The 25,703-nt window shown below is 53.2% G+C and overlaps 2 protein-coding genes and 1 long non-coding RNA gene across 3 annotated transcripts in view; 1 reads left to right on the top strand and 2 right to left on the bottom strand.

Moving 5' to 3' along the window:
• The window catches only part of JAK1 (Janus kinase 1), a 65,387-nt gene extending 52,648 nt beyond the window's left edge, over positions 1–12,739 (bottom strand). Inside the window, exons 1-2 of the mRNA XM_079314446.1 lie at positions 12,649–12,739; positions 11,508–11,799 (exon numbers count right to left, since the gene is read on the bottom strand). The gene's annotated coding sequence lies outside the window, so the exon portion shown is untranslated. The remainder of the gene's footprint in view (positions 1–11,507; positions 11,800–12,648) is intronic.
• A 1,135-nt stretch (positions 12,740–13,874) lies between these two features.
• Positions 13,875–25,619, top strand: AK4 (adenylate kinase 4). The gene is made up of 5 exons (XM_079314472.1): positions 13,875–14,293; positions 20,582–20,701; positions 21,821–21,993; positions 22,229–22,347; positions 23,125–25,619. Exons 1-5 carry the CDS (start codon positions 14,149–14,151, stop codon positions 23,237–23,239), a joined length of 672 nt encoding a protein of 223 aa, XP_079170598.1. The 5' UTR covers positions 13,875–14,148; the 3' UTR covers positions 23,240–25,619.
• The window catches only part of LOC306806078, a 29,967-nt gene continuing 29,834 nt past the window's right edge, over positions 25,571–25,703 (bottom strand). The window contains exon 4 of the long non-coding RNA XR_013775382.1: positions 25,571–25,700. This is a non-coding gene — a long non-coding RNA (uncharacterized lncRNA). The remainder of the gene's footprint in view (positions 25,701–25,703) is intronic.

Below are 25,703 nucleotides of genomic sequence, written 5' to 3'. Positions count from 1 at the left end.
CTCTTGTCAAAGTCACAGGAAGCGGCACAAGTGGAAGTAAAGCGAGTAAGAAAATGATTCAGTTCAATGAAATCATTCGCCCCTGCTTCCCACACAGCACACGTAGCTGGCATTTTCTTCTGACAGAAGAGTAAATCTGCTGCTGCCTTTTGGGGGAACTGTCCTAAAAGATGAATAGGTCATTAAAAACCCCATGCTGATAAAAGTTTCCCCTCCATGTAACTCAGACTAAGCACACTGACATCATTTTATCAAGGTTTTCTGGCGTGTGGCAGCACCAGGTGTGAAAGGCCCCTCACTGTTGTGTTTACACAGCACTGCCCTTGCTGTGCCCCAGCAATCCCGAGTTTTTACTCTTTTCTCCAGCAAATGGATCTGGGAGCAGCTGGGAGTCAGGTGCTGATGGTCTGGGAGTGCACATGTCCAGCTGGTTGTAATTTATCAACTAGAGAAATAATCCTTGACTCCATTTTCCCCTCATTCAAGAGGAATAAACCCAGCCCTTCTCCACCTGTTTTCACAGCTGGCAGGGAAGCAGCAGGGTTTGGATGATTTTGCAGAATTGGGATGATTTTGCACCATGTTAACCTTTTTGCTGGGTCTGGATTAACCATGCACTGTGGGAAAGCACTGGAGCCTCACCCTGCTTCCATCCCTTGGGTAATCTCAGGATTAGAAAAGAGCCTGAGCCTGGAAGAAGAAAGGTTAAACAGTGCAAATATGGAAGAGTTTGGATTGGAAGGGACATTAAAAATCCCCAAAATTTCACACCCTGCCACTTTCCACTACCCCAGGGTGCTCCAAGCCCCTCCAATCTGGCTTTGGATGTTTCCAGGGATCCAGGAGCAGCCACAGCTGCTCTGGGTACCACTGGAACCCTCACCTCCCTCACAGGGAAGGATTTTCCCCTAACATCTAAATATGTGTGGATGCTCCCAGGCCTGACCTCTTCTTGTTCACTTTTCCCCACATTTTATCTGCAGGAGCTGCTTTCAACAATTCTCTTTCCTTGTCACCAGCCCTTTCCATGGCTTTGCCTTGATGGGGATAAAATCAGTTTTCCTGGTGCATTTTCATGCTGCAAACCACACCAGATCTGCATTACTTATGCCTCACAGGCAGGACTCGTTTCTCAGCACAGCAAGTGATGCTGCAAAGGTCCTGAAATCCTGGAGCTGCTCAGCCCAGCTGAGATTGTGACCAAGGATTGCATAAGGGGCTTAGCCTGGGGCTGCTCGTGCAGGAGAGCAGCTTTACCTCTCCTCCATCTAAATCCAGCCCAGAGCCCAGGAATGACCCAGGCTCCCAAAGGCCACGTCCTTCAGCCACAGTTAAATCCTCACACCTCACTTAAAAACAAACAAACAAGCAATCAAACAACAAAAAACAAACAAACAAACAAAAACAACCAGGGGCTGAGCTGCTCTGGCACTTGGATTTCACTGAAATCATGTGTTCAGTCTTCCCTCTCCTACATGAGCTCTTGCCTTCTTTTCCTTAGTTTTGGAACACTGCTGATTTCTGCTGGTTGTTCTGTGACATAAAACTGGGATGAAATCAATGTGCTTCTAAAAATTCCTCCAAGAACTATGTTAATAACAGGGGGAGATTTCCATCCTATACTCAAAACTGTCTGTGTTTACCACAACATTCCAGCCTATGGGAAGGGTGTAATTTTGTATTAAAACTCTTAAAGTAGTTTTCCCTAAGGAATTAATCATCTGTATTTGTGGCTGACTTTGTTTCTTGCTTAGAAAGAGTAGAGGTTTGCAAAGAGCTGCAGAGAAGTAAACAAATAAAAATGAATAAATCTTTTTTTTTTTTCCCCTCTAAGTACTGTACTGGGTGCAGTGCCACATCTGAAGAATTATTTTGTATCTTACATCCTTCTTTATTTTTCAAGTTCCAGGATGCACTGATAATCTCCACCAAAAAAATAAAAGGCAAAATACAGAAGATGAGATCTGTCTTGGTATTTGTGATTTAAAAATCAAACTAAATTCCAACAAATTCCCTCTTGTAGTCTTCTTTAAAGAAGGGATAGGGATGGATGCATGGATTATCCCTTACTTGTCCACTCTGCAGTTTGAATTCAAGCTTCACCTTTCCCTCTGAAATGGGATATTTCCACTGTACTTTAAACAGTTTAAATGTTTTAAAAGTTTTTTTTTTCCCCCTTGTATTTCAAGGTACAGTGAGGGGCATACAGTAAAGTGCTTTAAATCACTGATGGCATCAGCTTGGGATTGACAGAACTTTTATATAAAGGTGATTTAACACTCTCTAAGTGGTTCCAGCTTGTCATTGATTTGTTCCTGGCAGTAACCCTGGGGTTCTCTGGTTCTCCTCACTCCCATCAGCAAAATTCAGGAGGATGCAATGAAGTCAGAGGCACTGGGAGATGAGTAAAAGGAGATGTAAAATTCCTTAACCTGTGGTAGGATTTGAAATCATTCTGAGAACAGCTCAGTGCCCTCAGTGCACTTCTGCAGAGTGCTGTTGAAATTAGAAACGATTCTGTGAATGATATTTTTGGTTCTCTCTGTGCTGGAAGATGGGGAGCAGCCAGGAGGAACAGGAGGAAGGGTCACCCAGCCAAACCTTCCCTGGGTACCCCTGCACCCCATCCCCAGAGCCCGTGAGCCCCTGGCTGCTCGTGGGCAGAATAAATAGACACCCAAGTGCACAAGTTCTTTACATCTGATCTGTTGCTGAATTTATCTTCAGCTTCCTGTGCTCACGGAACACGCGTGAAACCCCCGCAGCTGACACGCTTTTCAGAGGGCTCTGCTTGGAAAAGCAAGTGAGAGAATTTATTTTGAGACACGGGGAAGGTGTGAATTGCTTCCCAGTAATTAACTACTCCTAAAGATGGTGCTCAACCCATTTTTTTTTTTTTTTTAAAGCAAATAATCTAACTTTGGGGAATGAGAGCTACTTCATGTCGGTAGTCCAAAGGCACTTGGCAAAAAAGCAGATTAGATTTGGAGCAGCGCTGGTTCCGAGGGTGCCCCAGGCGGCTGCAGGGGGATTTCCTGGGCAGGGCTGGAAGAGCTGCCAGAGCCGTGGGTGGGAGGTGGAACAGGAGGCAATTCCCGGCTTTCCTGGCCGGGGGGATGGAGCTCACTCTGTTCCAAGCTGGGGAGTGTGGAGATGCTGCTCAGCCCTGTTCATGTTGCTGCTTGCCTTCATTGTCTGCTTCTTGCCATCTTTCTGGTTCTTCATTGTTCTTACAGCAAACCAAACCAACGGTTTTGTTTTCATTTTCTCCCCAGATTTTTATGCTGAAAAATATCCCTCCTGTGCCTTGCTGGGAAGCAGAAACTGGGTTTGTGTAGAGCTCTAGAGCAGCTGCAAAGCAGGAAGATGGTGATGGTGACCAGCTCTAAACCCCACTGGTGGTTCTCATTCCACCAGCACGATTTTTATTGTGCTTCAAGCAGATGACTAAAATACATCAAGACAAATCAATACTGCCCAGAAGCTCAAATGCATTTTCTTGAGCTCATCCACTTCCCAGCACAGCCTTTTCCAGAAGGATGAGCTTGGAGCTGGCACAGCTCACAGGTACCCACTTGCTGCCTGGCTGCCTGCCAGCCACACCACTGGAGTTAGACAAAGCTCCTGCTCCTGGCCTGACTCCAATCCATGGATATTTATGGATATATATGGATATATATTTTTTTCTGGGACAGATATATATATATATCCCAGAGAAAGCTGTATGTGCAACAGCTGGGCTTTATAAGGGCAAGTTTAGCACTTACTGGAGCTGGGGTGTGCTGGTGGGGAGGCACAAAGCAAAGCAGTGACCTCAACCAGAGCAATAATTGAATATTTTTGGATGGGAAATGCCACATTTGTCACTAAAATGATATAATATTGATCATGTCCCTCTCTGTCCACACAGCCCAGAGCTTTGTTTACATGGCCAGGGCATTTCTCAGGCCATGCCCAGCACTGTCCAGGTTCCCTGTCCCATTCAGGGGGACACATGTGACACAGAGCACGTAGCATTTCTGAAATCTTTAATGCTTGCACAAATTCAAGAGCTCACTCTGCTGCTGCTCTTTTCCTCATGTGCACTTCTGGAAATTACAATTCCTCACTCTGATTTATAAAGCAGCATTTGGAGGTGGGGTTTATTATATTCCCCCTCCCTCTGTCATAATGAGAATGGGAATTAAGGTTGTGTTTCCAGGAAAGGTGTTGTTCACAATGGCACAGAGAGCTCAGAAATCCAGGCAGGATGGCAAACAAGCTCCAAATCTGGAGGAAAGTCAAGTTTTTTCCCATTAAGGATGAGCTGAGTGCCTCAGTTCAGTTGTGCTGGTTAAATGGAATCAGGACCACATGGCTGCTGTGGGAAGGGAAAAAAGAGTCAGGGATCTTAGAGAAATGTGATGTTCTGGCTGGTTTCTGTCACCCTGGGTCACCACATTAAGAGGAGAATTGCCACAGTGCATTTGAATATGAGTTTCAAACCTATTGAGAACACCCAGACTGCAACACAAGATCTGGTGGAGAGAGCTGATGTCACCATTCCAGTCCATGAAACCTATGGAGGTGAGCAGCAGTGTAGGAATTTTCTCTCATCTCTCTGTTTTCCTCATTTCCTCTCATATTTCAGGCAGTTATTTTAAAAGGCTGTGACACTTCCTTTAACCTAGCTGAGTTCAAGTGGTGAAGAAGTAAGAAGTCCACAGCCTAAGAAGGAACTAAACAGACCCTGCACCTCTAATAATTGCCAGATAAAGCTGGCATGAGTTTTCCTTTCATGGAGCTGCAAACACAACTGCAGAAGCTTGGCACAGCTACATCCAAGATGAATTAGGCTTCATTAGCAATAAAGCCCTGGAAGTTTTCATTTCCAGAGTCCCCTGGATAGATTTCAAACCAGGATGCAGCAAGGCTTTGGATGCTGGAGATGTTCTGCACAGGGAGGAGATTTTGCTCAAGCAACCATGTGACTTTTTTATCACTCTGGGAATGTGAGCCACGTCTTTGAGGAAACTGCTCACACAAGGAACACACCAAATCAGGCACATCCTCGTGGACTTTCTCACGTTGTCTCTGTGATTTGTGTCCATCTCATCCAGCACAGCCTGTGCTTCCATGGGAGAGGGATTGACTCCTCCTCTGGAAGAACCACTTCTGCTCAAACACTGACACCTTTTTGTGTGTTATCTTAAAGCCATGCTGTCTTTATTTAAAGAAAGCACGAGGTGAAGCTCCCATCATGGAAAACAGCTCTCCCTGAACCAATTAAAGCACTGATGCTCACTGACCTCCCCTGCTCCTCTCCCAGCTCTTTCTCCAGAGCTCTTTGCCACCAGCAGACCAAACCTGCCTGTGCTGGTGCTGCCATTGTGTGTGCAGCCCTCAGCTCATGGCCTTGAACTCTCCACCAGGCTGAGCCCCAGGCTGGTCCCAGCAGCAGGGATGAGAGCCAAGGATGGGGTCATGGCTGCAGGGATGGGGCCCACTGCTCCCCTCTCCATGCACCAACACCTCCACCAGGAACCATTTGCTCTCTGCCAGACTTGTTTCTAGGCAGGAGGAATCTGAGGCTTGTGCAAATGTTTAAACACACGTCTCTCCTGAATTATTCAGTGTACTGTGCCTGCTCCTGGAGCTCATTCAAAGGGAGGGCAGTCGATAGAGCTCTGACATTCGCCGTGGAGAGGAGGTGGCAGAGGGAGCACTGACAACCCCCTGCCCTCTCCACCCCTCCTGCCCCACAGGCTCTGGCTCTGGGCTCCCCTGTCACTGCTGTCCAGCACCAAATCTGAGCAAATTTACCTTAATTTAAGGTGGCACAGACCTGGGGACTGCTGTGTGCTGAGCTATGGATGAGGCTGCAGTGCCTGACTTAAGAAGATCCAAGGAAAAACCTCAGCAGCCTCATCTTTTGCTCCATTTTCTGCTCTGGTTGAAAGAGGCTTTTTCCAGTGGCAGAGGCACATCCCTGTGCTGCACAAAGCCCAAAGTGCAGCTCTCAGCCTCTTGAAGTCAAATGAGAACTTGAGATTTGAATTCTGATTTCACTCATGAACTGAAGCACAGCTGGGAGCCAAAGCACTTTGGAGTATAGGGGGTCTTTCCTCTGGTTCCACCACTCCCAGAAAAATAATATTTGCCCAACATCAAGGAAAGACCTTGCATAAGAGTTTATTAATCCACACGTGGGTCTGTGCACCTCTCCTGCTCCTGTGAAATGTTATAAAGAGCAAATGATGAACCAAATTGTGCAATCTTGGCATTGTCATCTGCCCAAATACAGAAATTACAGCAGAAACTTTGACACTGCACCACACTGGAACACTCAGCTCCTGCTGAGTACTTTTGTCCCTGATCAGCCATTAAACAAAGTCACAGTTTCCCTTGGTGAATCAAACTAATGACAAAATGCAGGGTTTACATATAATCCAACAACTCAGCAAGCAGCTGCTTCTAAACTGTGAGATCCAGGCAGAAATATGGAGAAAGGAGAAGGGATCATGTCACCCTCTGTACACACACTGCTCCTGGGAACTGCTTTTCCCATTTCCAGGGAAAAACAGGACAGTGCAGACAGACTTCAGCAGAGTGCATTCCACATTGTCCAACACACTCACACTGAGGAATTAATCAGATATAAACCCAAGCTGCTTTCTGGTACATCTAATATTTGCTTGGGGACATTGCAAGTAGGCAATTTGGTTTGCAAAGATGTTTAATCACGAAGATCTGGGTTAAAGTTCAAGTTCAAGTGTCTGCACTAAGCTGGAGAAGATCTGAATGAGCAGCAATTAAAACAGTCTGACTCATATGGGGCACTGCTGGACTTTGAAATGGCTGAGTGCCTGCAGCTTTGTTAGGAAGGATTCTTCTTGTTTTAATCCAACAGCAACAGAAGGTACATTTGGGGAGGGAAAAAATGGCATTTTGGGGAAAGACAACATCTTCCCCTGTTGCAAGGTCTGCAGACAATAGATATCAAGGCTGCAGACAATGGATGCCTTGAATCCTGCTGCTGTCAGAAGGGCCAGGCTGCTCTGAGCAGCAGCTCCCACCCTCACAAGGCTGAGCTGAGCTGAGCTGGGAGGCAGGAGCAGAGCAGCTGCTCAGCCTGCAGCCTCACAGCCCCGAGGAGACATCACAGCAGCAGAACTGCTGCTCTCCTCATGCAGAACGTGGGTGGGGAGGCGGCAGCAGCACAGTCCAGATGGGAAAAGGGACTTTCCTGATGCAAGAGCCTGAGAACTGCTGGGTAAGAACAGACCCATCTGGAACAGCAGCTGAGAAACTGCCTTGCCTTGGGATCAATCCCAGAAATCCCAGACAGCTTTATCAGAGAGGAGGGACTTTGTTTCTCAGGCTCTACCACTGCATGCAGGGTGTTTATGTCTTTCTTTAACGTGCTGGTGGCAGGAAGTGCTCCACTGGCAAAAGAGACTCTGAGAGCTGCATTGTTCATGTGCAGAATATTTGGACAGCAAACCCACCAGTCTGTCCCATTCCCATATCAGTAGGAGGCTACAGGAAAAGGAGATGGACTCTTTGTCCACTGTGCTGAGAGGGAGATAAATTGCAGTTAGTGTGCCTGCAGAGGTGCTGTTGTGAGGCACAGCCAGTGCTCCAGTTCCTGTCCCGTGCCAGAACTCGAGGCTGTGCTTGTTGTGACAGGAAATGAGAGGCACAAGTCACTGGGCTGGGCTCTGTGCCCTGCTCAGCAGTCCCAAACGAGTGTCCCACCCACATCCCCAAAAACGGCACGGGCTGGTCATTAACCTCAAACCTGAGCCATGGCTTGGCAGGTGAGCAACTGAATTCCTCAGATCCAATCCATAACAAACCTTGAACCTGATCTGAGCACTTATCTTGTTTCCTGTGGGCAGGAAAAGAACTTGATGGTTTCTATAAGGAGTCAGCACCTGGAGCTGGCCCTGGGGCAGCACCACAAGGACCTGGCTGGATGCACCTGCCTTTGGCCAGGGAAGAGGGATGCACATTCCCTGAGCATCTATTAGATCCAAAAATAGGTAAAAAGAGAGCCCATGCTCCCCCAGCTCCCCCTCTCTCCCATCCATCCCAGAATGGGAAGGAGGAGCACAGCAGTGCTGCTGTTGGACAGCCAGTGGAGGACCACTGCTCCTTTTTGGGATGAGCACATTCCTGCCTGATCAAGAGGTGCCTGGAATCTCTGGAAATAGGAAGTTGAGGGTTGACTCTGCTCAGATTTTAGTCCAGAATTTAAGCTCCTGGTAGCAGGATGTCTTTTTTTTATTATTTGCAGTTTCGGGTGAGGCACAGCCCTCCTCCAGAAGCAGCCTCGAGCCTCTGTCACAGCACCAGTAAGAATTTCCCCCCTTTAAGTGACGCAGGCTGGCAAAATGTTCCATCATAGCTGCACAGCCCCGACCCTGCTGGGCTGGCCCCAAAAACTTCCAGTGAGCAGCAGGGAAATGAAAAACCATCTCGAGGCTAATCCCTGTCCTCATCCCCGAGCAGCAGGAAAGCACAGGGCAAAGCCCTGCTGGACATGAATTATCCAGCCCAGAAAGAATTTCTAAACGCCGCGGGGTCAATGACCACTCAGTACATAGTGACCTCTGGAAGTGCCACAGCAGCCTGGGCAGCCCGAATGCCACAGCTCCTGGGGGAATCGGGGAAACAGGCACGGCACGGACATTTCTGCGGGTTATTTGATGTAAAACCTTTGGGATCTGACACTCCCAGCACAGGCCGGCCCGCGGGGCCCCTCTGCTGTCGTGTGCCAGCACTGCAGAGTTAGCTCGCACAGCTCTCTGAAAACAGCCTCCTTTCCAGCGATTTGTGTAAAAATGACCCAGGAAATTCAGTCTTCCACTCATAGAGCACAGAAATCCCGAGGAAACCCTGCAAGGGGCTGTCCCCGACCCACCAGTAACTCACTGCCTGAAAGAATCCATTTCCCACCACTTATTTCGATTTAGAGACCTCTGAGTTACAGTAGACAGTCAGCCATGGTATCCTTAACAAAGAAAAAAAATTAAAGAGTATCTTAAAAAGGCTTCATATTTTTTCTCCCTGTTGCTACAGAATAATTTGTTCTGTTACCAAGTATCCCCCACTGAGGGGCCTCTCTGTTATTTAATATCCACCAGGCTGCTTCGGGAACCATTTCTGAACGCCTCCAAAGCACAGCAGTTCTGGAAGCCCCTCCCAAGACGAACCAGCCAATAATGAGGCAAAGCGTGGAAGATTTTATTGAAACCAACGCGACTTTTGTGCCAAGGGTTCCAGGTGAAGCGGGGACACTCCAGCGGCGCGGGGTGGCTCTGGTGGCCCCAGGATGCCATGAAGCTCAGATGGCTGCCATCCTTCAGTTATCACAGTACTGTACCTTTACAAGAGACAGCATCAGCACTGTGATAACTGAGCCAGGGCAGCCTGGCAGTCATTGGCCCCTCCGTGGCACCGCCGAGTCCTCGGTGTCCTCTTCCCTCAGTGTCCCCAAAACCTCACCTCACCCCACAGGTGAAAGCCTCAGGAGCTTTAACACAAGTGGCTTTGCAGCTGAGGTTCACTCCAGCAATTATCCACGTAATTAGTGTTGTCTTAATGACCACGGGTGGCTCCTGCAGTGCAGCTCTGAAAGGTTTTAAGCGGCACCTTCTGGGCAAATCCACCCACGCTGGATTTGATGGAGACAGAGTGACCAACCCTCCTCCACGGGGGCAGCCCTTCCTCCCCCTTAAATCCAGGCAGCAGCACTTGGCTCCTGCTGCTGCTGGTGTTGGGTGGCAGGGAGCAGTGGGGACAGTGGCAGGCAGCCAGGAAAGCTGCTGGAGCCACTCTGGGACAGAGGGATCACCGGGGCACGGCCCCCAGGGCAGCACTGGCACCGTGCCCGGAGCCTGGCAGCCTCCTGCTGCCTGATTCTCCAGGAGCTGGGATTTTCCAGCCCATCCCACACCTGCACTGGGCTGCTCTGGAGTTTGGCACAGCTGTTCCTTGCTGTGCCCCCCGAAGGGAGCAGCTCCCAGTGCCAGCTGTGCTCACAGGGACTGCAGCTGCAGGAAGCAAAGAGGGGCCTCGAGGTGCCTCAGTTGGCATTTTCAGGTCATCAGATCCACATAAAAACATTGGAAATGCACAATCCCACTAATTAGTTACAAGCTTTCATCAACATATATTTACTCTCCCCTGTGTTTTTTTTTTCTTCCTTAAAAACAGGCACTGCTGAAAAGATCATGGAATTATTTATCCATCCCCTACTTTGTTATGCATTTCTACAACTTTATTCTCTCTTGTTTTTTTTTTTCCCTAAAACCAGGCATTCCTGAAAACATCACCAAATTATTTCTACAACCCCTATGTTGCCTGAGGGAATGGATATATCGAGTTCTGAAACGAGTTTAAAAAAACACAACGGTTTTACACTGCCAAAGTTAATGTGTTACTAAGTTTCCAATAAAAGTCCATTTATGATCTTGATACACTCCAGCAGCACAAGAAGCTTCCACCAGGAAGAAGCAGAAACTCCAAAAATTGTTTTTTTTTTAACACTCTAAATAACTCACCTGGCAAAGAGAAGGTGCTGAGATGTTCCAGAGGCTGTTTTTAAGAGAGAAACACAATGAAAATGTTGCCTTACAAGTTTGCAACTCCAGAGGGCAATGGAGAGGCAAACATGGAATATTGGAGGAGCAGAACGCAGGGGAAAAAAAAAAATCCACTTGTACATTTTCAAACAAACTCCAAACATACATTACATAAAAAGGGGACAGTCAACAGATTATGCAATGCTGACGTCAGGCAACACAGATGACTTCAGCACACATCCCCAAATTTGCAGATTTGCCACAGTTTGGGGATTAATCATTAAGGAATTGACTGTTGCTAGGAAAGCACAACAAAAACTTGCTAAAAATATGAATGGATTCTGTCCATGCTAGGCTGGGTTTTGAAAAGGAAAAGAGCTGTGTGAGCCCTTGGCTCTCACTCTGAGGTGTTTTCACAGCACTATTGGTATTCCAGGTGAGGAATCCTACTGATTTCAGTGGAATGGCTCAAGTGTGGGATTGGGAATTCCACATTTCACAGGCTGAGGTGATGAGAGAAGAATCACTGTTTTGCAATTCAAGCACACTTTGATCACTCTATCAGGATTTTACTCTTGCTCCAGCAGTTACTTATCACTGCATTAAAGGGAGAGAGTGAACTAATCCTCCTCAGCACCCTCTGGAGGATCCAGCTTTTCCCCCAATACAAATACAGTTGGGTGTCCTGCATCTCTCACACACATACACTGATTTTTGCTTTGCTTCAGCCAGACTAAAGCTACACAGACCTGATGCAGAAAGCTCAAGTAGGTTATCCATTTATCTGGAAAAAAGCACCTTTTTCATAGCAAAGCCCACACTGGTTTTGGAGTCCAGCACACATTTTTGTTCTTGTTATTACTAAGGCCCTGCAAATTTCCATACACTTTTTTTTTTTTTTAAATCCTTTACTTTCCAGTGTTTGCTGCCAGTTCTCACCTTTGAAACCTGTTTAAGTTGGCCCGGTTGTTTTTTAAACTCCAGTTCTACCTCCTGCCCATTTGGGGCTGGTGATGTTTTTGCAGTTGTTCCATAGGAACCAAAATTCCTTTGGCTTCCCAGCGATGGGATGGGGCCGTTCCCTGCCCACAGCCCCGGGCTCGTCCCTCCCCAGCCCTACACACGGTGGATCTTCCAGCGCTGCCAGCTGCTCTCACCCCGCAGGGCTGTGAGGGGAACAAACCTCATTGCCATCCTGCCCAGCGCGGATGGAGCACAAATCGCGGCGAGCCTGGAGAGAAAAGAAAACAAACATCTGGTTACGGGGATGGAGCGGGCGCGGGCCGGGCTGTGAGGGGCGGCGGAGTCGGAACCAGGGGCAGGAGCCGAGCAGGGAACCCGGCAGAGAGCCGGGCAGGAATCGGGCAGGGAACCGGGCAGGGAACCGGGCAGGAGCCGGACAGGAACCGGGCAGGGAGCCGGACGGGAGCCGGGCAGGGAACCGGGCAGGGAACCGGGCAGGAGCCGGACAGGAACCGGACAGGGAGCCGGGCGGGAGCCGGGCAGGGAACCGGGCGGGAGCCGGGCAGGAACCGGGCAGGGAACCGGGAGGGAATCGGGCAGGGAACCGGGCAGGAGCCGGGCAGGGAACCGGACAGGGAACCGGGCAGGAGCCGGACAGGAACCGGGCAGGGAACCGGGCAGGGAACCGGGCAGGAGCCGGGCAGGGAACCGGGCGGGAGCCGGGCAGGGAACCGGGCAGGAATCGGGCAGGGAACCGGGCGGGAATTGGGCAGGAGCCGGGCAGGGAACCCGGCAGGAACCGGGCCGCCGCCTCCGCCAACTTCGCTGCCCGCGGTTACCTGGAACGGGGGCGGGGGAAAACCGAGCAGCAGCCGCGAACGGGACGGGATGTGACGGGACGGGGACCCCCCAAGCCCGCGGAGCGCCCCCCGCCCCGCTCGCCCCTCAGCAGCGCCGCGACCCGCCCAGGGCAGGGGGGGCGGCGGCCCCGCCCGCGAACCCCTCGAAAATGCGAGTGCGCCACGGAGCAGCGCCGCGCCCGGCGCCGCCGGCCCCGCGCCCCCCGCCGCCGGCCGCCCACCCCGCGGTGCCCGGGGCCGCGGCGGGCCCGACCCACCTGCGGGCGCGGCGGGGCCGGGGCGCGACATGACGCAGCACGGGCGGGCGGGCGGCGTGAGCGCCGCCATCTTGCCGTGTTTATGGCAGCGCCGCGCGCCCACGTGACCCGCGCCCGCTTCCGGGGGCGGCGCGGGGGCGCGCGCGGGCGGGGAGGGGGAGGGAGGGAGCGGCGCGCGGCCCCGAGCGCGGGCACGGCGGCACCCGCGGGGGCGCGCAGCGGGCACGGGCACCGGCACAGGGCTGCACCCGGCGGGACAGCGCGGGGAGTGACACACACCGAGTGACACGCGGTGACAGCCAGAGAGTGACACACACAGTGACACACACATAGTGACATACACGGAGCGACACACACAGAGACACACAGCGACACAGTGGCACACACACAGAGTGACACACACACAGTGGCACACACACAGAGTGACACACACACAGTGACACACACACACACAAGGAATGCCACTCATGGAGCCACGCACGCAGAGGGAGTCACACACAGACACACAGCAAGTGACACGAACACACACAGTGACAGACACAACGAATGACACGAACACACAGTGACACGAACACACAGTGACACGAATACACAGTGACACAGACACCCCCGGCAGTGTCACCAGCGCTGAGCAGCCCCTGGGCACGGCGGGCTGTGCGGTGCCAGGCTGCTCACAGGCTGTGTCTGTGTGTGCGTGCTGCCTGTGCATGCACAGGTTGTACCTCCCGGATTGTGTTTTTCCAGATGTATGTCCACAGGTTGTACTTCCCCGAGCTGTGCATTTCCAGCTGTATATCCACAGGTTGTACCTCTCGGGCTGTGCTTTTCCAGCTGTATATCCACAGGTTGTACTTCCCCGAGCTGTGCATTTCCAGCTGCGCACGCACAGGTTGTACCTCCCGGGCTGTGCTTTTCCAGCTGTATATCCACAGGTTGTACCTCTCAGGTTGTGCTTTTCCAGCTGTATATCCACAGGTTGTACCTCCCGGGCTGTGCTTTTCCAGCTGTGCATCCATGCACAGCCTGCACGCCCCCGGCCGCGTTTCCCGGCTGTTGGCAGGCGGGGCAGCCCCGGGCTGTGGTGTGGCGCTGCCCGCCCGGGTGGTCGCGGTCCCCCGCGGGTCCCCCCCGGCTCCCGGCGGGCACGGCCGTGCCGGGCGTGCGGGACGTGCCCCGGGAGCCGCTCCCATGGGAGGCGCGGCTCGGGCGAGCCGGGATGCGCCAAAACGGGACGTGCCAAACCGGGATGTGCCGGAGCGGGATGCACCGAACCGGGATGCACCGAACCGGCATGTGCGGAACCGCGGGAGCCCCGTCGGGCCGGGGGATGCGCGGGCGGCTCCGGGACTACAAATCCCAGGGTGCCGCGGCCCGAGGGGGCGGGCGGGGGGAGCGGCCGCGGGGTCCCCCCGCCCTGCTGATGTGTCCGGGCGCTGCGGGGGGAGCGGCCGGGGCTGACGCGTGTCCTGCCCCGCAGCGCTCCGGCGCCGGCAGCCGGCCATGGCCTCCAAGCTGCTGCGAGCCGTGGTGCTCGGTCCGCCCGGCTCGGGAAAGGGCACGGTGTGCGAGAGGATCGCCCGCAGCTTCGGGCTGCAGCACCTCTCCAGCGGGCAGTTCCTGCGGGAGAGCCTCGGCAGCGGCGGCGGTGAGTGCCCGCGGGGCCGCCCCGTCGGGACCGGCACCGGGAGCGGGGGAACCCTGCCCGCGAATCACCGCTGGGCATGGGACGGGCTGGGCATGAGCACCGGGTAGGGATGCGGATGGAGATGGGGCTGCGATGGAGGCGGGCGTGGATGGGGATCCGTCTCCACAGGTTGTTTTCTTCCCGTGGATTTGGCACAGCTCATTCATCGCCTGCTCCCTCCAGCCGGAGCTCACGGAGCCGCTCGGGAGAAGCGGGATCTGATCCGTGGGGTGCCGTGGATGTGTGCTGATCCCCGTGCTGGGTGATCAGGCAGGAGAGGGCGATGTGAAAAGCCCAGCTGGCCGCGCACCGGGGGGACCGGCCGGCGCTGTCCGGGGGCTCGGGGCGTGTGCTGTTGTTAATAACTCCATCCTGCCCCTGTGGTGTCCGAGCATGGATGGCAGATGGCTGGAATGCTGCGGCATTCCCAGGCGGCAGGGATGGATTGGGAACGAGCGTTTATCCAGAGGGAAAACCTGCCGGGAATACCGTCGGGAACATCGCTGCGGGTCACCGGCTGCTCTGGTCGGGTCCCAGAAGCGGGGAGTGCGGGAGATGGGTGTCAGCACCCACCTCGCACAGCCACCCCTGGAGACCCGGGTTTTTTGTTTTTTTCCCAAAGCCCTCATACCCCCGGGAGCTGGGATGTGCTGTGCCCGTGTCCCTTGGCCGGTCCGAGGGGCTCCTGCTCCAGGCGAGGCTCGGGAGCGGCCGTGCTGAGCCCCAGCTCTGCTGCATTGGGCAATCCCGGCGCGTTTCTTTCCCAACACTTCCTTCTCTCCTCTGCTAATGTGTGAAAGACCGACCCTGGGGGGAAGCTGACTCACCGGGCAGGGGAACGGTGAAACCGTGTCCGTGCAAAACAAGCCCAGAGGATTTTGAAGTGATTTCTATTCTAGTAGCATGGCAAAAACAGGGAGGAAAACTAGGGAGGGTAATGTTTTGGAGAGGTGCATGGTCCGACAAGGGCGTTGCACACAGCTCTGCGCTGGTCACTCATGTAAAAATATCCAGATTTCCTTTTGTAAACAAAGAGGACAATAATATTTCCTTTAGAGGGAGGCTCAAAATTTGGAAAATCACGATGAGGGCTTTGGCTGAAGGACAGAAAGTTGGGCTGAAAAGCAAGCAGAGGTGCAGCGTGTGGAGAGGGGCAGCACAGCGAGAGTCGGGAGCTGCCACAGCCGAGCTCTGAACTCAGACTGTCCCAAACTTCACATTCCAGTTCATGCTCTTGCCACAGAACTCCTCTGGAGAAGCAAGAAGAGTTAACTGAAGGTGCCTTGGGTGCATTCAGAAGGAAACAACAGGGAGAAAAGCAGGGAAAATTACTCAGAAGGAAACCAGCCGTGGTTTGGTTCATCTGGCATATTCAGGTCCCACCTTTGACTCAGCCTCTGGAAGAGCTCTCAGTGAGCTCCAGTTATTTGGGTGTTTGGGTTTTTTTTTTGGTTTTTTTTTTTTTTTTTTTTGATATTTGCTTTGGACAAGCTGTTACATGACTGTGCTGCCATGTGCCAGCTCTGGGGGAAACGAGGTGGAAGCAGCTCCTCTTCATCAGCTGCGTCACCAGCTTTGTGCTTTAGGGGAGCTGGGGCTCTGCAGAACCAACAGAGTCATTACAGACTCATCATCCCAAAGGCAACTCTGAATCCTGCTGTGTTTTTACAGGGATCTTGGCCTGATGTACCAGAGCTCCAGGGATTTTCTGCTGGCCACTGCCAGGCATGAAGTGGCCGTGGCTGAGGGTTCAGACTCAGGGGCACAGGGGGCTCCTGCTGCTGGAGGAAAGCTGAGTTCCCAGCATGGAGAGCATTCCAGGCCACTGCTGGAGCTGGCAGGGGCAGTCTCAGGGGACAAAGACTCACTTTGCAGCAGGTGAAGCAGCTGAATGCACGGCTGCTGCTGAAGGGCCTTGAGCTGTGCTCCAGCAGCCCCCGAGTACATCCCCCCAGCTTAATTGGTGTCTCTCAGCAAGTGGCTGCTCTGCTGTAGGAAAAGGCCTTTGGAACATCATGGAAAACTTGCAGGCTGTGCTTGGGTGCCAGACAGGGGTGCTGGAGGGTGGTGAACCATTTCCTTGGCCAGCACTTGCCCCGAACCCAGGTGGTTGTTTCTGGTGTTGGCAGCACCCCCAGGTCTTAGCAGGACTCCACAGCTCATTTCCCAAACAACTGAACTGCTTGTCCTGGCTTTGGCTGAGGGTCTGTGGGTCTTGTGTCTGTCCCACTGCTCCCTCTCAGGGGCTCTGTTGGAGCCAGAAGTGGCTCCTGTCCCCTCCTCATGACTGATTTCCTCTGTGAGCATCCACCAAAGTGTGCACAAAACAAAATTCCCTGGGGGATGTGGGCTGTGCACGGCCCCACAGCCCTTCTCCACACCTTTCCCACAGACTGTGGTCTTTGCTGGCCACATTGGCCTGGTTGGTGGCAAAGCTGAGCCCAGGGATGCAGCCTGCCAGTCCTCTGCTTTTCCATAGGGTCCCTCTGTATTCCTGGGAGTGGAAGCATGTTCTGACCTCAGGGATCACTCTCAGTCCTGACCCCACCATCTGTCCAGCCTGAATTTGGGGCCACATCAGGCTCCTGCTCCCTAAAATGACATCCTGATGCTGAGGGCAGGGTGGATGCAGCACCTGTGTCAGGAAAAGGTCCCAAAACTGAGATGACTCTGTTGTGCCACCGCTCTGGTGTTGCATTGGTGCCCCACTCACTCCCACGGTTTCTCCTCTCTGTTAGCTCCAGATTGTGTTGCTGTAGCCTAAATAATAGGAAAAAAATCTTGGAAAATGTTTTGGATAGGGAGAAAAAATCTGGGGTTGTGCTGCAGGCTCTGAAGGCTGCTCAGAGCTGTGTTTGGGAACAGCTTCTCCTCCAGCCTGTCCTGCCTGGCCCTGGGTGGCTGCTGGGGCTGGGACAGGTCCCTGGGGGCTGGGACACATCCCCTGGGGCTGGGACAGTCCCTCGGGGCTGGGACAGTCCCTCGGGGCTGGGACACATGCCCTGGGGCTGGGACAGTCCCTTGGGGCTGGCTCTGTGCTGCTGTGATAAGGAGGGGCAGATCAAGGTCGCGTGGGGGAAGCCACAGAGGAGTCCCGTGAGTTTCAGGGCAGATTAAAGCCACGGTCATCAGATTAATGGGATTAAAGCAGGAGTTGAAAGGCTGGGTTTGAGCCCAGCACACTACAAAGCCCTTTGCTACTTGGAGTAACTGTAGAGCAAAGCCTGCACCCCCTCTGTCACCCTGCACAGCAATGGGGTTTTGGTGCTGTAGGGTGAGCCCCTTGTGGGGGGACCAGGATTTCCCTCCCTGCTCAGGAAGGACTCCCCAAACCCTGCTCCCCTTTGGAATGAGGCCAGGGAGGGCAGAACCAGGGAGGTTTTACATGGGGCAGACAGGGCTGGGAAGGGGCTAGCAAATGTTAAATTTGGAGTTTAGACTTCTTGGAAGAAACCCCAGGGGCTGGGGGATTGGGGGGATGCTCTCCAGCACATCCTGGAGGTTGGGGGTCTGGAGAGCTCTGCAGGTCCTTCCTGCAAACCCATGGCCATTGCTCCTTGGAGAGAGGAGATGTGGCAGTGCTTTGGAGGAGGGAGAGGCTCCAGGAGCTTCACACATGGAGGGAACAGAGGAGCAGCAGGAACTGTCTGTGACAGAGCCATGGAGAGCTGGACAGAGCTGTCCATCTGTCCTGGGGCGTGGGAAAGCTGCAGCCTCGGGCCAGCAGGGCCCTGCTGTGTTCCCAGCCTGTTCCCAGCCCCAGCTGTAGCTCGAGGTATTTCTGGCTGCAGCTCCAGGCCTGGCTCCAGCAGCCCTGCTGAGCCACAGCTGGTCCCTGTGATGGCCATCAGTCCTCAGGTGACAACCAGACTTTGTGTGGCCTCTCCCAGCTCCTGGGGTGGCCTTACCTCCTTGGGGTGACAGCTGCACCTGGTGTGGCAGCTCCTGGTCTCTTGGATGTCCATCCCTCCTTGGGTGATAGCCAGACCTTGCCCAGCATCTCCTGGTCCCCTGGATGTCCATCCCTCCTTGTAGTGACAGCTGGATTTCATGTGGCATCTCCTGGTCCCCTGGATGACCATTTCTCCTTGGGGTGACAGCCAGATTTGTGTGACAGTTCCTGGGATCTCCATTCCTCCTTGGGGTGACACCAGACCTTGTGTGGCAGCTCCTGGTCCCCTGAATGTCAATCCCTGCTCAGGTGACACCAGACCTTGTGTGGCAGTTCCTGGGATGTCCATCCCTGCCCAGGTGACCCTAGACCTTGTGTGGCAGTTCTTGGGATGTCCATCCCTGCTCAGGTGACACAGCCCTTGTGTGACATCTCCCGGGATCTCCATCCCTGCTCAGGTCCCCGGGATGTCCATCCCTGCTCAGGTGACACAGACCGTGTGTGCCAGCTCCTGGGATGTCCATCCCTGCCCAGGTGACACAGCCCTTGCCCAGCAGCCCCAGTTCGGGTCTCCAGTCCTTTCCCGGAGCAGCCCAGCCCTGCCAGCGAGGCACTCCCTCCCTGTGAGCTCTGGCACTGAGCACACCACGTCAATAAACACAAAAAGCTACAAAAGCGCTGTTTTTACAATATCCATGCCCTCGGGGCTCCGTGCTGTTTGCACAATCCGCGGGCTGTTTTTTCCATCCCCGTCCCGCTTTCCCAGGCGGTGCTGACGTCTGGGCAGTGACAAAGAAGCTGTCATTGAGAAAAGGTGTTTTCTGCTGGAATCCTGCCGGGATGGAGGCGGTGGGATGCGATCCCGGTGACTCAGCCCCGTGAGTCAGCGCTGCCCCGCTCCCAGGCAGGTTGGAGGGATGCTGGATTCCAACATTCTGCACTTCTGGCCCTGCTCCAAGGAGAGAGAGGCTGGTCCTTTCTTCTGGTGTCATGAGAAGGACTCGTCACACACAGCAGGGAAAAAATCTGTGCATTTTCCAGGCAGATTCTGTGGATTCTGGATTAAACCTGGGAGCCTGGCTGGGCTGGGAGCCCCACCTGCCTCACTTCCCAGGCAGACCCATCCCCATGCTCCCAGGGGACGTGCTCAGGTTGGTTCTTCCCTTAAATCAGAATAAATTCTCTCCAAGAATTGTTCATCTTGCAAAACCCCCTCCTGCAGCTGAGGAACTCCTGCCCAGTCAGGTGCAGGTGCTGCCCACGTTGACATCTCAGCCTGGAGAGCTGGAGCTGCCCCCAAATGCAGGATCCTGGGGATTATTTTTAGAGAGGCCTCACATTTTTGGAGAGGGCTGAAATGTGCTGTCCTCACCAGAAAGGGTGCAGAAAATAGATCAGGGAATTGTTCATTTCTGGTGACACGTGCTATTTCAGCTGCTGTGGGAAGACAGCAGAAGATGTGTCCTGGTCCAAGAGGAAAGGGGCTGGAGCTCTCCTGGGGCAGGAGCAGGACTTGTCACACACAGGGACAAAGAATATTTGCATTTTCCAAACGTTTTCTTTGTGTTTCTGTGGGGCTGAAAGAAAACCACAGCAAACATCAATCATGGAATGGTTTGGGTTGGAAAGGACCTTAAATCCCACCCAGTTCTACCCCAATCCCAGGCTGCTCCAGCCTGGCCTTGGGCACTGCCAGGGATCCAGGGGCAGCCACAGCTTCTCTGGAATTTCCATCCCAGCTCCTCATCACCCTCCAGGGAACAATTACTTCCCAAAATCCCACCCAGCCCTCCCCTCTGGCAGTGGGAGCCATTCCCTGTGTCCTGTCCCCTCATCCCAGTCCCTCTCCAGCTTTAGAAGCAGCTGAAGCTGAGGGATGTGGGAGATCCAGGCAGGACCCCAGGAATGTGCACAATTACCACAGTTATGTTCTCAAGGACGTGATCTTGGGAATAATTTTCTTATCTGAGCTTAAGTGGAGACTTCAGTGAAATCTTTCAGCCCTGGGGAGGGGAAGCAGGCTCAGGAGTTTGGGACAGTCCTTACCTCGACCACACCAGAGCCATCTCTTGACCAAAGGAGCACAGCCAGGGCTTCTCTCTCCATCAGCTGAGGGCTTGGCTGAGCCCCAGCACATTCCTGCTCTCAGGTATCTCAGGAATTCCCATTCCTGCAGCCCCAAAGGACCAGTGTGGCTTTTCCATCACCAGCAGAGCAACGCTGCCAAAACCCTCCCAGACAGAGCAGGCCAGGCAGGATTTGAGGGGGTGTGATATTTTTAAGTAGAAACGTCGTGATTTTTGAATTATTTTTTTTCCATCTATCACTTTTGGGTTTTTCCTTCGTGCCTTGAGCAGAAGCTGGAGTGCTGGCACAGCAGTACCTGGAGAGAGGGCTCCTGGTGCCCGACCACGTCATCACGCGCGTGATGGTGACGGAGCTGGAGAAGCGGCGGGAGCAGCACTGGCTGCTCGATGGTGAGAGCAGGGGCAAGTCCCAGCCCCACTCTGCAACACCCCTTTGTTCCTAATGGTTCCAGTCCTAGAAGAGAGAAAAGCCAGGAGGTGCCTTTGCTGGAGAGGCAGGAGCTGCTGGCCTCGGCATGTGCACGTCCAGCTGAGCCCTTGGCTGGGAAGGGAAGGGCAGGGAGAGGAGCTGGGTGTTCACAGAGCACAGCAGGGCTGGGGACATGCCAGGAAAAACTTCTTCCCTCCTTCACATGAATGTGAAGCAGCTCCTCAATCCCAGCCTGAAAGAACCTGAGGTGGAAGGAGGGAGATGCTGAGGGCAAACAGCCCTGGGGGCCCTGGCCATGGCTGGAATGAGAATCAAAGAATCCCAGAGTGGTTTGGGTTGGGTGAGACCTTAAAGCTCATCCAGGTCCACTCCTGCCATGGGCAGGGACACCTCCCACCAGCCCAGGGTGCTTCCAGCTGGCCTTGGACACTTCCAGGGATGTGTCCAGCTGCTCTGGGCACCTTGTGCCAGGGCCTGCCCACCCTCCCAGGGAACAATTCCATCCCAAAATCCCACCCATCCCTGCTCTCTGGCAGTGGGAATCCATGCCCTGTGTCCTGCCCCTCCATCCCAAGTAAAAGATTTTTCTCCATCTTCCTTGTGGGCTCCCTTCAGGTCATTAAACTCCCTTCCTCTCCAAAGCATCTGGGATTCTGGAAATCTGCTCCAGCTGTTCACTGGCTCTCCAAGGAGGACAGGACTGTTCTACTGCAGTATCCTTGATGCCCTCCACACAAACCAGCACTTTGTCCACTCTGTGCCCAGCACTCTGTTCCCTTCACCTTTTCCCATGTCATTCCAGCATTTACCCCTGTTCTGCCATTGCCTGTGTCCTCCTGCCTGCCCCCAGTCCCCGTGCAAGGACAGCAGTGACAAACCTGAGTCCTGGGTGTCACATTTCTGGAGCTGCTGCTGCAGGAGCTATTTTTTCTGGGAGCCATATGGTGGTGTCTGCCTTTCACACCGCTTGTGCTGCAGCAGGGCTGGGCTGCAGCTCCAGAGCTGCCTGATGGATGAGTCTGGCTCCATCCCTGCTGCTTCCCAGCTCTCATTCCCATTTCTGTGCTGCTGCTGCCCAGGTTTCCCTCGGACCCTGGGCCAGGCCAAGGCTCTGGATGGGATCTGTGAGCTGGACCTGGTGATCAGCCTGAACATCCCCTTTGAGACGCTGAAGGATCGCCTGAGCGCCCGCTGGGTGCACCCTGCCAGTGGCAGGGTCTACAACATGGACTTCAACCCTCCCCACACACAGGTAAGAGCCCCTGGAGCTGCCTGGCAGGGCTGAGAGAATGAAAACTTTCCTTCTGTGAGTTTTTGGAAGCCCTTGCCCTGCAGGAGCTGGGATGCTGAAGAAGAGCTGGGGAAGAGATGCGGGATGGAAGAGCTGAGCACCGGGAGGAATTGTGCTGGATGTTCATGAGGAAAGCAGCATTTATGGGGACAGGGTGGGGTTAGTGATGTCCCTGTGTGGCTTTGTGTCCCCCCAGGGTGTGGATGACCTGACAGGAGAGCCCCTGGTGCAGAGGGAGGACGACAAGCCCGAGGCAGTGGCTGCGAGGCTCAGGAAGTACAAAGATGCTGCCAAGCCTGTGATAGAGCTCTACAAGTGAGTTGGGCACAAGCAGAAACCACAGCAGGGCTGCCAGAGCAGCCCCCTGGCTGCTTGTGCCATCCCCACTTCCCAAAGAGCCCTGGCAGGCTTTTGGGGCCAAGCCTTGAGCCTGGACAGAACCTCCTGTGGAGGAAGTAAAATAATCCAAAGAAATTCCCATCTCCTGCTCATCCTGTGGGCTCATCAGATGGGAGGAGTATTTTGGCCTAGATCCAGGGTGGGACATGCCATGAAAAATCCATCCAGGGCCTTGAGGGGTTTGGGGGAAGCACAGGGAGGTTGGCAAGAGAGCAGGAGAAGGGAGAGACCCAGTGCTGGTTCCAATGGATCTGCTGGGGATCCAGGGCTTGTTCCCCTTGTGGGACTGTTGTTCCCTGAAATTGTGGGACTGTTGTTCCCTGGGGCTGTGGGACTGTTGTTCCCTGGAATTGTGGGACTGTTGTTCCCTGGCCAGTTTGGGAATGATGGATTGCTGCAGGGTGGCAAATCCACTGCTCAGAAGGAGTAGAAACCCAGGAGTGTTTTTAAGGGGCCAGAATTGTTCTTGTAGGAGAAGTGGGAGAATCACAGAATCCCAAAACGGTTTGGGGTGAAAAGGACCTTAAAGCCCATCCCATTCCATCCCCTGCCATGGGCAGGGACACCTCCACTATCCCAGGGTGCTCCAAGCCCTGTCCCAGCTGCCTTGGGATGGGCTAGTCCTGACTTCTCCCACCTTTTGTCACTTCTCCCACCTTTTTTCACTTTTCCCACTTTTTTTTTTTTTTCCAGGAGCAGAGGAATCCTTTATTCCTTCTCTGGCACAGAGACCAACAAGATCTGGCCCTATGTGTACACCCTGCTGTCCAGCAGGATCCCACCCATCCTCTCAGATGAGGAGCACTAAAGAGCTCTAAAGGACCAGGATTCCATCCCATCATGGATTTGGCTCCCAGTGCAGTGCCAGGGCTGTGCTGGGGTTGGGTGATCATGAGCTGGGTGATGTTGGTGGGTACCAGTCACAGCCAGGATCAGATCTTGGTTTGGAAGGTCAAGCCTGCTGGAATAAGGGTTTTTTCCCTCTTTTGGGGCTATGGAGTTTTCCTGCCCGTGGTCCATCCCAGCTTGGTGATGCTGCCCAGGGCATTGGTCACTCCAGGTTTACACAGCTTTGCCATGGTGTCCTTGCCATCCCTTCCCAGCCCCAGTCCCTGGCTGAGCCCACATGTGCCATCCTGTTGCTCCACAGGACTGTTTACTGCTGAGGACTCTCTAGGCTGAGGTTTGGGGGCTTTTTTTTTCCTATAAATTATTTTCTATTAAATGTATTTCTCAGAGAAATAAAGCCCTAGAAAGCAACACTTAGCCCAGTGGGAATTTTGGGTGGAAAATGTGTGTACTACAAAGCTGAGAGGTGTGGGGCTCACATTTCCAGCATTAACACACAAAAAAGAGGCAAAACATTGGAGGTGAAAAACTCCCTGTGCCCTTTCCACAGGGAGAGCTGAATTCCCTGTTAGAAAAAGCTGCTGTGCAGGTTTTATGGAATCTGTGAGACTGAGCAGGATCTGGGCTGGGGGTGAGTTGCACTCCTTTGTGCTTTCCTGGTTTATAGCTTTTAATTCTACAAGATAGAGACGTTTTAAGAGTTTCTCCCCAAGATTTATCTCCACATGTGCTTCAGTTTTGGGGAGAATTCAGCTCATTCCATCTTCTGTGCTGCCTTTGTCCCCAAGGTCCCCTGGCCTGGGGGTCCCTTCAGCTGTTCCTGCTGCATTCCCCAGAGAAGTGACTCCCTCCCCATGAAATCCCAGAGATCTTTCCTTCCTTGGGATGCACCCAGGGCCATGCCCAGGTGCTTTCCCATGATTTACAGCATCCTTGGATGGTGTTGGGGCTGGGCTTTTCTCAACTGGAACTACTGTCACCCTCTTTTTGTAGGATGCAGGACCCAAACAATGGGGACAATTCTTGTCTCCTCGAGTTGCCTTATTTTATAAACTATATATTTAAGGAAAAAAAAGCAAGATGTGTATTTGTAAAGGTTTAAAAAACCCAAACAAACAAAAAAAAAAAAAAAAAAAAAGTGCTGAATTTTAGCATCACCTTTTGGGAATTGTGCATGGAGCTGCTGGATCCACAGGGAATGCTGCTTCTGCCAGGGGCTCACAGGAACCTGGCACTGCCTGGCACCTCTTGGATTAATCACAGCAGCCTGGGCACTTTTCTGCTGCTGGATGTGCCTGGGTTTATTTTTCCTTGGAGAGCTGCCCACAGCAGGCAAAGGGAATTTTTTAGGGATTTTTTCCATGTGTAAGACTTCAGCACCTTCCTGGGTTTATTTATCCCAGCTGAGCATCCTCGTGCTGAACAAGGATCCCCTAAAATTTGTTTCATCCTGGCAGCTCCATCCTGGTGCTGTCCCCAGTGGAACCAGAGCAGGGTCACTGCCCACATCCCCCCTGCTCATCCCTGCCTGGGGGAGAGGCCAAAGGGCTCCCACCCTGCTCCAGGTGGGAATTTTCCAGGTGGGAACAAAGGGAATGTCAGGTCTCAGTGCTGTCCTTTCCATGCCCTCGTGCTGGGAGGGAGCAAATCTTCCAGCCAGCAATGAAAGCCTATTTCAGAAAGATGTGGGATTTTCCCATGACCCTGGGATGAAGGTCTGGGCTGGTTTTAGACACAAATCCAGAAATAGCCAAAACCTGTGTGCTACTTTCTTTGCAACAGCTTTGGGCAGGAGGAGAGGAGATTTTAGGGGGGTTTTAGGCTATAAAAGCAGCTGAGTGCCAGGCAGAGGAGCTGATCCCTGCTTTGCCTTGTCCTGTCCTTGTGTCCTGTCCTTCATTCCTGCAAAATTCCTCCTGAAGAGAGAATTCCTTGCAGCCCAGCACAGGACAGGTCTGCAGTTGCCTTTTCCAGGCTTTGAGCCCTACAATAGTTGTTGAAATCCCGTGGCTGTGCATGCACCCAGCCCTCGGGATGGATTTTTCCACCAGACCTGTTGCATTTTCCAAGACCAAATTCCAGCAGGGATGGGGCCCTGTCCCTCGCTGTGTCCCTGCCCTGCTCCCCTTTGGTATTTTACTGTGAATCCCAAACCTTTTGTAAAGCCACAGCCAATTTTGTACTGACCCGAGATACTGTGTGGAGGGAGGAGCCCTCTCCCCCCTGGAATGTCACGCCGAGTTTTCTTCCCGGAGTTTTCTTCCCGGAGTTTCTTCCCGGTGAATCGCTGCAACTGTGTTACTGCTCTCGAGATGTAAATAAAGATTTTCTCCTGCTGATCCCTTTGCTGGCAGAGTCTGTGTGGGTTGTGCCTCGCCGAGGCAGCAGGGCAGTGTTGACCTGGAGTTTCTTTGTAGGAGCTG

Source organism: Erithacus rubecula (assembly GCF_903797595.1).
Source record: "Erithacus rubecula genome assembly, chromosome: 10".
NCBI lineage: Eukaryota > Metazoa > Chordata > Aves > Passeriformes > Muscicapidae > Erithacus > Erithacus rubecula.
Note: the sequence above shows the minus strand (reverse complement) of the source record. Positions and strands in the feature narration are given on the sequence as shown.

Excerpts from the sequence above, each read along its gene's own strand:
- AK4 (XM_079314472.1), top strand. The coding sequence starts at position 14,149 with ATGGCCTCCAAGCTGCTGCGAGCCGTGGTGCTCGGTCCGCCCGGCTCG. Across the intron at positions 14,294-20,581 it reads GAGCCTCGGCAGCGGCGGCG|AAGCTGGAGTGCTGGCACAG; the intron begins GTGAGTGCCCGC and ends TGCCTTGAGCAG. Across the intron at positions 22,348-23,124 it reads CCTGTGATAGAGCTCTACAA|GAGCAGAGGAATCCTTTATT; the intron begins GTGAGTTGGGCA and ends TTTTTTTTCCAG.